The sequence below is a fragment of the Epinephelus fuscoguttatus genome, linkage group LG24, assembly GCF_011397635.1.
Source record: "Epinephelus fuscoguttatus linkage group LG24, E.fuscoguttatus.final_Chr_v1".
NCBI classification, from domain to species: Eukaryota; Metazoa; Chordata; class Actinopteri; order Perciformes; family Serranidae; genus Epinephelus; species Epinephelus fuscoguttatus.
The window spans coordinates 13789386-13801580 of NC_064775.1; the positions used below are offsets into that span (position 1 = coordinate 13789386).

Consider the following 12195-nt stretch of genomic DNA (forward strand, 5'->3'; position numbering starts at 1 on the left):
CTTTTTGTTTGATACATCATGCTCTTAATTTAGTTTTAGGGCAAATAAGCATGGCAATAGTAGCATTTATCACAGAATTTTCTAACATAACTAAGGGTCTACAGCCATGCTAACATCTCAGTGAGGCTGTCCACTGAGGCCAACATTACTGTTTTTAAGACACTGTGGCACATTCATTCTTTTTTTCCAAGTTCGTGGTTGTCTTGTAAACTAGACAATCTCTGGCATCAATTGCTACTGACCATATCAGCGCAGCTTGTCAGGATTGGGTTCTAAATAATACTCCAACGTTAGGCTAAAATTTGGCAAGGGAACAATTTGTGTGGCCATTGAACTCTCAGCTCAAGACAGGTAAATGAAAATGGGTTCTTTGGGTACCCATAAGTCTCCCTTAAACTGGAGAAGGCTTGTTCTCAAATGTTTTGTTCCTTACAATCAATGTACTCCCATAAATTAAAGCTGTATATTTGTCTTTCTAAGGAAAAGGTCAACAATGACTTGCCAAACAACCATGGATGACACATTAAAAAAGACTGTTTTGGAACTCAAAATATTAACTGTACCGGTATTAGTCTGTGTACATCAAGTTATTAGTGAGAACAATAGTAAAATTACAGCTGCTGTGCAGCGATGGGCATTTTAGGCAATTCTGAGCAACAAGCAGAAGAATTGGAAGACATTTAGGAATTTAGCAACACAGTCTGCCTTTTGCATCAGCTGAGGCTTGAACTCACAACCTCTGAGACTAAGAATCAATATCTATCTCACTGAGCTAATTAGTCAGCAACAATTCATGTGTAGCTTCACAAATTGACTAAGTCAGACGTGCAGGTTTAGCAGCCATCCATGCATGGAAAAGCAGATTTCAAACCACTGTAAAAAAATTCAGTTACCGAAACAAAAATCTGAAAATACACATATTGCATCTAGACAGCATGGAGATGTTGGTAATTTGTTTGTAACAATGATTGATTTGCTCCATAAGTGAAAAACTGATGTTTAACTAGTTGAGCTATGTGCAAAGTGAGAAGCCTCAGATGGTTTCACACTGAAGTATTAACACTGGATCTTTGTGCAAAGTCTGGTTTATTTTCAAGCATGAGAAGGCAGATTTTCTAGCAGAAAAAAGACTTGAAGATGCTGCACAGTGATCAGTCACGCTCAGGCAATTTTAAGCAATAAGCTGGAGCACAAGAAGATGTTTACGTTACAATGTGGATTCTGCACCAGTTGAGGCTTGAATCCGCAACCCCTGGAACCTAAGACAGTCATCTACCGCTGTGAGCCAATTGGCAAGCAGCAACTCAACAGTGGCTTCACAAATTGAGTAAGCCATTCACTGTTGTGTAGGAAAGCAGCCATCCATGCATGGAAATGCAGATTTGAAACCACTGTAAAAAATTTAGTTATTAAGACAAAAATCTGAAAATACACATATTGCATCTAGACAGCATGGAGATGTTGGTAATTTGTTTGTAACAATGATTGATTTGCTCCATAAGTGAAAAACTGATGTTTAAAATTGCCATTTTTACATTGACACCAATTATTCACATTAGAGCAAAATTCAAAATGCTGTCAAAAATTCAGTTTTTGCGATAAAATTCTGAAATTTGCCACACATCATCTACCATGACTCTAGAATTTTGTCATTTTTTTTTCACGAACATTGAAGATTTATTTAGCAAGAATTTGCATGTATATTTTTACAGTACCGTTTACAATCAAACATTTTGATGCACAATTTTTGATAAATCAAAAATCTGAGAAACATAGTTTTTGTAGGACAGTCTGAAGATGCTCTGTAGCAAGTTTGGTGTCAATTGAGCAAAAATTGTGGGAGGAGATAGGTTTAATATGTTTTACAGTTTTCGAAAAAAAACAGAGTGATGAACTTCATAATTTTTAATAGGTTTAAATGTACAAAAGTTTCTTCAGTATTGGGGCTACAGTTTGATGAAAGTTGTGAAGTTGTAGCACGTATGGTTGATTTGTTATGAAGTTTTGAACTTTAGACGCTTGCTGTAGCGCCACCATCAGGACTATTGCCTGTTAGTATGATTTCCTCGGTAGAAGAAAGAAGAAAGAAGAAGAATACCTAGGATTACAATAGCGTCCTGGCAGCTTAGCTGCCCAGACATATCAGCATGCAACTCCTTCACATTCCATAATGACATAGTTCTCAGCAAGCCTGTATACTTCAACAGCATAAAAGAATTCCTGCAATTCAGTCATGGCTTTTAGTTTTGGTGTGCCACCCCAAGATTTTCAGTGGCCCCATCTGGCCACCCCTATGAACGATTTCTGAGGGCTACACTAAACGGCAGGGTTTTCCCCTTTCTTCCTGCCCACTAACTTGTCACTGCACTGAATTTCCTGGGAAGCACCATTTAGTGCTATGCCTGGGTGACTGTTGCCCAGACGTACACTTCCTACTTGGCTTCCGTGGTGTGGTGTGGTCCACAGTTTGGCGTGTCCTAAAGCTGGACATGGCTGGTGTCTCCTCATGATCAGGTGTCCGAGCAATTGTAAGCTGTGCATTCTTCTTCTTTTTCTAATTCAGTCGAATGATACATTTTTCAGATTATTGGAGTAAATTATGAGCCTTACGAGCAAGGGTTAACTGAAACACACAATTCAGTAAGTGGAATACAAATTTCAGCATTCAGTTGGATGCTGGACCAACGCCAAGGTTTGACTGCTGGAGCAGAATAGCTAATTAATGAGACCAACTCAGTAGGTTTACTTTGATACTTTGAAGTTACTTATTTTCCTTGCAGGATATGCAGAGGAGCAATGAAGTGCAAGTGCATCCTACCACTCAAGCAGAATCAGGCCCATCCAAGGAATTTCAGCTTCTCCTGACCATCTGTCATCATTACTGTGGACTATGGTGTAGTGCCTCGCCATCTCTGGATTGGATCATTTGTTGAATCAGACATTGAGACCTGACCTGTACATGACAATCAGAAGGATATTAAAAAACTACACCCAACTGCCTTATCTTTTTTTATACATCATTCTACTAGTTCATATTGATTCATTTTTAACAGTGTACAATCATTCACACTCTTTGAGAGCTTCGATATTTTATGTATACAAGAGACTATGCTACCCAAACAAGAGCTAGATAAACTTAACTCTGTGCACAATGACTTCTATGGGGTTGGGGAGTCAACAACAGACTTAAGTACAGGCATATTGCGTGGCAGAACACCCGGAGGTGTGGCCATTCTGTGGCATAAGAAATATGACCCACTGATTTCTGTGATTTGGCTTGAGGTTGACTGGGCCATTGCAGTTAAAGTTGCACATGAGAGGATCACCTTTATTATTTTATATGTTTATAATCCCTATGAATGTCACCAGAATTAAAGTGAATACCTCAATAGACTAGCTTTTATTAGCTCTTTTATTAAAGACAGTGAATGTACATGTGTATTTGTCATGGGTGATATGAATGCTGATGTGTCAGATGACAAATCCCTGTTTGGGCAGCATTTGAACAACATCATGGCTGGATCACTGCACATGCACAGCTGATGCACACAACTGCTTAGTGGAAGCTGAGATTCTGTATAGACTAGCTAGAGCAGACCATATTCTGGTCTCCATAACACTAGACCTGGACAGTTTGCCTGAGCTGACCAGCTATGTTAAGCATGACTGTGAAAAAATAGATTGGGCAAAGCTCTCAGAATATGATCTTTGGAAATACAACTGTCAAACTGACATAAGTCTTAGTAATATTGATATTCCTTGTGAAGCCATTATATGTGATGACATAAATTGCAAGAGCCAGTAGCATCACAGTGATATACTTAAAATGTATGAAAGAATGGTGACCAGTTTAATTAATGTCAGTAAATAATTTGCTCAAGAGAAAAGAAAACACAAAACCATGCCAGGGTGAAATGATCAGGTGTCTGACTTATATGCTGAGGCTAAAGAAGCTTTCCACAGATGGGAATTAGCCGGAAAAGTCAGACATGGGCCTGAGTTTGAACACAGGAAAAAACAAATGCTAAGTTTAAATATGCCATACGCTATATTAAAAAGAATGAGCAGATGATGAGAGCTAACTCCATGGCAAGGAAACTTCAAAAGAATGATGTCAATGTTTTTGGAAGGAGGTTAAAGTCATTAACAGCAGTAAAATACCCCTGTCATCAAATATTGATGGTGTCTCTGGTGATGAAAACATTGCTGAGCTATGGGGAAAACATTATAGTAAGCTTTTTACCTGTGTTGAGAGTGTTGAGTTTAATGTTGGTAATGTTGTCGACAATCATGGTATGGTGATTAAGCCATAGCTACAGACCTATTGCTCTGGCAAGTACACCTTCTAAGGTGCTAGAGTGGATTTTATTAGGCAGACTCCAAGAATATGTAACAACCAGTAAATATCAATTTGGTTTTAAAAATGAGCATGGCACAGATCTGTGTGTGTATGCACTAAAAGAAGTAGTGTCTAAATATAAGAGGCACAATACAACAGTGTTTATGTGGGGTTTTTTGATGCAATGAAAGCTTTCGATCGTATCAACCATGGCAAGCTGTTCACTATACTACAAGAGCGAGGGGTCCCCCCCTATTTGATACGTATCTTGTACTATTGGTACACCAAGAAGAGTGTGGTTATGATAGCCAGAACAAAGGAAGACCAAAAGCAAACGTTTCCTTCTTTTTTTCTGTCTGAGCAAGAACTTTGTTGTCACCAAGGTTAAATACCTGGGGCATATTATTCGAGATAACCTCTGTGATAATGATGATGTGCAACGCCAATGCTGTAAGCTATATGCTCAAGCAAATATACTTGCACGCAAATTTCACATGTGCTCAAAGGATGTTAAAATTGCTGTCTTTAGAGCCTACTGTACACCACTGTATACAGCACACCTCTGGTGCAATTATAGCAAAGTTAAGATGAATAAGATCAAGGTTGCGTATAATGACGCCCTTCGAATCTTATTGAGGTACCCAGGATGGGAAAGTGCCAGCCATATGTTTGTGACCTGTAATATCCCTACATTCAATGCCTTGCTCAGGAATTTTATTTTTAGTTTATGTGTAGAATGTGTCGATCCAAGAATGGAATCATAATGTCTCTGACTGACCCTACACCGAGTGACTCAAGATATACCTCTATGTATTGGAAATATTGGCTTGAACAACTGCAACTTTTTTAATTTGTGTGTGGACAGACATAGTGCTGTCTATATTGTTTGTTTGTCTGTTTGTTAGTAACCTGTTGTCTGTTTTTAACATTGGACCTGGAGTCTGTAAATAAATAAAGAAGATTATTAACAATGTACACAAATGACTAAAAAATAATGCAGTGATAAAGGTTGTCTCTTACCAACAGGAACAAGAAAGTGGGCTCTCCTGAAGTCTCAAAATGGCGACTGTGTGGCACCACAGAGAAACTACAGGTTGGAAAAAAAACATTTTGACTGCATTGCACTGCACAATATATGCACCTATGCTTGTTGCAACAATGCACACAAACTCTACAATGTACATATAACCTGTACTGTTTATATACAATATTACAACCAGCTAACAACATATTGTAAAAAGCCCAGCCTTCACAATTTCACTCTAACACTTCCTTAGCCAACTGCATTAGCCGTTAGCATAAGAGTTGTGAGTTTAGCTTAATGTCTCACTCAGAAACAGTTCAACTCACTGGGAAGAGTCCCAGTATATCCAAAAGTCTCTCTTAACAGATAACATTCATTAGCCTGTTGGTTAACAAAACCATTTCTGACCATTTTCGACTGAAAAAAGGCATTATCTTGTTCTGACCATAGGTTCTGACCCAGAAGGTGAAGTTTATTTGCGCAGTTCCTTTTAGCGGACACAAGGGGGCAGAGTTTCCCCCCTTTCGCTTCACAGATTTTCAAAATGAAATTCACCTGCCTTTAAAGATAATCAGCACCAAAACAATTTATTTCTAATACCTAAGAATAGACTGATGTTTTATGCAACATTATGAATAAATAGACACCCTCCAATCAAATCTGGGCTAGTTTTATATGTGGTCCTCTATCCGATACACAATCATTAGTCATGTGACCTCTGTGAGAACAGTCATATTGGAATTCATGTGTCTCTCCATACATATATGATTTTTCCACGTCGTACTTCACTATGAAGGCACATATCTCTCACAGTATCGGAGCAGTCAGTTGAAACTACAGAATGCCGCTGTAACCGTACTGCTGCTGTGGTATTCTGCCCCAGTTGCCAGCCAATAAAGTCCAACTGTCAGAGGCTTTCTGACAGGGATAGCTTGCCTACATTCTGACTCCTGTCAGTGTGGTCATGACGAACCAAGAGAGATATTGGAATTAGCCCTGGACATAAAGTTTTGGAGAAACTGTTCCTCCATGAAACCCTTGACACCGTGGCCCCACCACTCCTGAACTACCACAGGGTGGCCATGGATTCGTAATAAGTCTTAAAAAGTATTACATTTTATTCTAAAAATTTAATGTCACAAAATGTCTTATAAATCTTATTCTTACTAGTGAAAGTTGTCTCTATGTCGGGATTTGGTTTCCATATTGAGTTAGCATTATATGATTGATTACTAATTTTTTTTGTGGATTTGCATGTAACATCTTGCATTCAGGTAACTTATACATATGTTGCACTGTCTCACAAACTGTGAATGGAAGAAAACGCTAGCATGATGAGAAAACTCACCTAGGGTGCATAATGTGCTGCACACTGCACTGGGGCCCAGTACTCTTTCTTGCATTGTATAAAACTTTGGATCTATGGGAATTTTTGAGAATAATATCTGATTATTATTGTGTTTTTTCAGTCTTGAGACCATGCTAATATAGCTCTACAACAAATAAAATACATAGGATTGTATGAGAGTCATGTAGCAATACATGAACATTTATTTTTATAGAGCATCAACCTTTATTGAACAATGGCGCTTGTAAAAATGGGGACAACCGCCACTGATGCAAAAAGGATTGGTCAATATCCCCCAACTTTCAAGTCTGATCGGAAAGAGGACACAAACACTGACTCGCCTTCCAGATATGACAGCACACGTATCACTTCTCATCATGATGACACAGTAGCACATTAAAACATCTCCCCTACTTTCTGTTTAACAGGATGAGCCGCGGTTGTTTGATCTTAACACCTAAGTACCAGCTGGCATCACGCATGAATAGCATCTTTCCTCTCTGAACAAATGCTCGGCTTGTTGATTCGGCCGATGTGACGGGGCCTGTGTCTAATGGGTTGAGAGTAACAGGTGGACTTGGCAGAGTGGTAAAATTGGCCCACCTGAGCAGACCCATCTTCCGCCTCCTATTACAGTATATAAGACCACAAAGTAAGAGACAAGGGTTAGAGACAGACACCACAAACAAGCAGAGGAACTAACAGCACCATTCTTTGGAAAGAAAGAAGAATAGGTGAGTTGTGTTTTGTTGCAATGGAGAAACCATTGTACCTTTAGCTAAAGCTTTTTTCTGATCCAATATCCAATGCAATCCAATATGTGTGTGTGTGGTTCTGTGGTGCAGGATATAACCATGAAAAGCATCCACTCCCTGGCTGGTATCCTCCTGGTCCTCGGCTTTGTCCAGGGCAGCTGGCAAGTTTCTCTGCAGGAGGCTGATGACAGCTCAAGGTACAGAGATCACATCTAAACAAATTAAGTTGGTTTCGCTACTTTTACTACCTTTGTATTAAAACCCCAGAGCACAGAAACAGAAAATTCTCTGTCGCAAAAAGGGTTTAAATCTGACTGAATCACAATTAAAACTGTGGTAATGGTGGGTAATTTCAGGTCAAATTCCAAATAGTCAGCGTGGTTTGATGTGACATGAGACAACGAAAAGAAAGCCAGGTTATATGTGGCATTGAACCCAAATCTGCAAAGTGATGGGGACAACCATGAGAACAGATCTCAAACTGAAATTTGTTCCTGCAAAGACCCCAAATGTGTCTAAAACAAAGAGGATAAAACTTTTAGAATTATAATAGTTTGGTATTTTCCGTTAGTTTTTTATTTAATTTTTAGTTGTTGTTTTCAATGAAGTTTAGTTTCCTTTAGTTTCCAGAGTGAGTTTGCTTGTTTCAGTTTAGTTTTTGTTGTTTTAAAATGTTTCGCTTTTATCATGTTTGGATTTATTTATTTATTTATTTTTTAATAATATGGTGGGTATTTGTCAGGGGCAAGATAAGTTGCCTCGGCAATGACTCAGTCATGTAGACATCTCAGTCTCAGTAAACTCACAAATTTGACTAAACTGACAAAGACTAAAATTAGAGACATTTCCTGTTTATGAATTTTATTGTAGTTAGTTTTGTAAATAGGCTACGTAATGTTTCATTAAGTTTTCCTTTTTTTCCTGAAGTCTAGTTTTTATTGTTAATAATTTTTTTTCACACCCAGTTTTACTTTTTAGTTTAGTTTTAGTTAACTATAATAACCTTGGATAAAGGTAATTTTAAGAATTAAACCGTGTATGATATACTGTACTGTACATTTCTCCTAAAGACGTATGCTGCTTTAAATGTGGATCATCAAATTGCTAAAATACAACTAAAACAATGGAAGACTCTTGTATCAATGAAAAATATGAGATAGATTTGAAAAATATGTTTGGAAGATACAGAGGCTGCATTTTATAACCCCAAATAAATATACTGCATATGATTCATCTGCATCATCTTAAGTGTTGTGTAGAATTCTGTGCAAACCTGACCCATATATTTTGGTCATGTGAAATCAAATTGATCATACTGTTCTCCCTCCTGCACTGTAGTTTTGAGGCAGACACATTAGCGGAAGGGCCGAGGGAGCTGGCGAGCATGAAGAGACATTCAGAGGGAACCTTCTCAAACGACTACAGCAAATACCTGGAGGAGAGGAGGGCGCAGGACTTCGTTCAGTGGCTGATGAACAACAAGAGGAGCGGGTCAGTACGGGAACAAATTCCTGAAATTATCATAAGAATTTATATTGTAAAAAAGCTTTGACTTGTTAGCCTTGTATTTAAACAGTGAAACACTGGCTATGTTCAAACTCAGGATGTTACAATCAACAATTAAGGGACTAAACAGCAGTGGTGGAAGATGTGCTCAGATTTATTACTTCTTAATTAAATGAACATAAAAAGTATTCATTCTGTAGTAAAAATATGTCCTGTGACTGATAAGTATATATGAAATCATTGGATTGCATAAGTGTATAAGCAGCATTTTAAACTACTGTATATACAGCTAGTTTGGTTTGAGCCCCTTCAAAGGGTCACAAGGTAAATCTATCTATCTATCTATCTATCTATCTATATATATATAGATATATATATATGTTGAGCCACTTAAGTCCAAAAAGGTTATATGTTTAAGTTTTGGGGCGTCGTACTATAAATAGAGAGAGATGTCTCTTTGAGGGAGCTGCTAACAGACATCTAAATTCAGAAACTTTTTCAGCTCACAAGCCAAAATTGGATTTTTACATGGATGTGTTGTGTTAGAACAGCTTATTAAAACTTTAAAATGCTGTGTTTTTAGTGCTGATGAAAAGCGCCATGCAGACGGGACCTTCACCAGCGACGTGAGCTCATACCTCAAGGAACAGGCAATCAAAGACTTTGTCGCCAGGCTCAAGTCGGGACAAGTCAGAAGAGAGTAGGCTGCCCCTCCGTCCTTCTCCTCCTCCTGCAGTACCAAAACCCCTGCCGGCCTGCCTTCCTGTGTCTGATTCCACCGTGATGAGAGAGACAGAGTCAGAGAGAAAGAGCTAATCATCTGCTTCTTGTGTCACTCCACCTTTTTCCTTTCTTTGCTTATTTTCTCGATGTTCCTTGTGGTTGTGCAAAAATAAATCACCTTAACTTTTTGCACCGCGTTGATTGATGTGTTTCTACACTGTGTGATGATTGTCTGAAATGATTTTACACAAAACATGCAAACAGACAATGAACCAATCACAGAATGATCACAGCAACAACATATTTGTACTCATCAGAAAAAAATAACAACAACTAACGTGATGATTCCCTGATTAACTCAGAACTGCGGGTCAAATATAAGAGCTCAAATGGCAGGTTTCAACAATGTGGGGCTACTGACCCTTAACGGGCAGTGTTTACATTATGTGCCTGTGTACATACTCAGATCTGAAACGGACAGGTGGGGTGAGTCGTTCAGCAGGAGGCATGTAGATGGAAGCTTCACCAGTGATGTGAGCAAGGTGCTGGACTCCATGGCTGCCAAGGAATATTTACTCTGGGTCATGACCTCCAAGCCTTCAGGGCAGAGGTAAAACTGAGTCACATGGCTGATGTGATCATTTCCAAAAATGCTGAACTCAACATGATCGTGATTTTCTCTCTTTTGCAGTATGAAAAGACAAGAGGACCAATGAGGCGCTCATCAAGGACTCCCTCTGTGTGCTGCACACAAAGCCATATTCAGGAGGAACAGAAAGCCATACTGCTTTGCATGTTGTAATGTCAACACATCTTTTTTTACTTACCGTATGTAATGCAAAGATACAAAAACTACTACTCTTCCATAGTTTTTATGGTGCACCAGAGAAAAGAAATGGAATTGAGGGCATTATTTTTTTCTACAAATTTAAATTATTTTCTATATTTATTAGGTGAAAACAAGAACACAAAAAGTGAAATCTCAGGTAGGCCTACAGAAAACACATGTAGTGTAGTTGGTTTTCATCGCATATTATTGATTCGCTCTGCAAAAATAAAGTTGTTCATTGAGTGTTTGTGGCATTATTTTAAGATAGACATCTTTAATGAGCTTCATATAAATGCTTGAACTGTGTCATTGAGGGTTAGCATTACAACATTTTTTCTTAGTGGAGACGTGAAGCTTTAAATACGGCTCAATTTTTTTTAAATTTTTTATATCTTAATTAGTGATACAGAGTAAGGAGATAAAGAAGGACAAATAACAAAGACCTCCAGCACAACTAAAACCTGGAACGTTATGGTTCATGGTCAGCGCCTACAACTCCTTGGCCACCACAGCACACCATGAATTCGCAATAGCTGTGTCTGCCAAAGTGCGGGGGCATTTTTGTGGACCAACCAAAAGAGAGAGCGAGCTGTAGAGCTGTAGATCGCAGCTTAAAACACTCAGTAATTCCCTAAAACAGCTGGTCACTGGAGTTCCTATCATAGGCTACTCAAACAGTAGGAAACAGTGTATTTGTTGGGTACTATTTTCAGCAGTGGATTAATCCAGAGTTGGTGCTCTAGTGTTTGGGGTAGCAGGACAGTGTTTGTGGGACCATGTCAAGATAAACTACAGAGTGTGTTCTGTTACAGGTGAAGTCATGCATTTAACTTTTACATTAAGGTCTAGTGTGTAGGATTTACTGGCATCTAGCTGTGAGGTTACAGACTGCAAACCAACTCAAACTTCTCCCACATGCCAAGTGAGTAGGAGAACAACTGTGGCTGACGAAAAAATGCAAAAATGGCTCTATCTAAAGTCAGTCTTTGATTTGTCTGTTCTGGGTTACTGTAGAAACAACATGGATAATGGCTGACTTCATAGAAGAGGAGTCGCTCTGTAGATTTTAATGGCTCATTCTACGGTAACAAAAACTCAATAATTCTTCAGTTGCTCATAAACACATGAAAACATACATCTGCCAATGTGTTCCCCTAAATCCTACACACTGGATCTTTGAGTAGAAGTACTCAAATTCAATCTGGGAAATATACCCATATTAAATTAATACTGTGGTATGAAACCAGCTATCGTCTTAGATTTTGGTAATAAAAGTTGTCTTTTCCTGATCCCATAGGCTGTATTACAGTAAAGTGATGTAATTTTCTGAACTTACCAGACTGTTCTGTCCTGCTACTTGCCACTTAGTCGTTATGTCCACATTAGTAACCCAATATTTATTGAAAATTTCAATTTTTAAAATATCTTGAGAAAGCACCAATAGTCAACCCTACAATATTGTCACAATATAAATGTCGAGGTATTTGGTAAAAAAAAATATTGTGATATTTGATTTTCTCTATATCACCTAAACCTAACTTGACGTAAAAATACTAATTATGCATAATGGCTCATATCAGAATAATATATACATTACTGGATTATAATTATCAATGCATTAATGTCACACATCATTATCTTAACATATATCAATATATTATAACTTATTTG

At 38.2% G+C, this 12195-nt stretch overlaps 1 protein-coding gene across 1 annotated transcript; it reads left to right on the forward strand.

Annotated features, from left to right (window-relative positions):
- Positions 1-7354: 7354 nt before the first annotated feature.
- LOC125884716 (glucagon-1-like) lies at positions 7355-10426 on the forward strand. Its single transcript, XM_049569832.1, has 6 exons — positions 7355-7445; positions 7557-7663; positions 8805-8957; positions 9556-9672; positions 10162-10305; positions 10387-10426. Exons 2-6 carry the CDS (start codon positions 7566-7568, stop codon positions 10409-10411), a joined length of 537 nt encoding a protein of 178 aa, XP_049425789.1. The 5' UTR covers positions 7355-7445; positions 7557-7565; the 3' UTR covers positions 10412-10426.
- The last annotated feature ends 1769 nt before the right edge of the window (positions 10427-12195 follow it).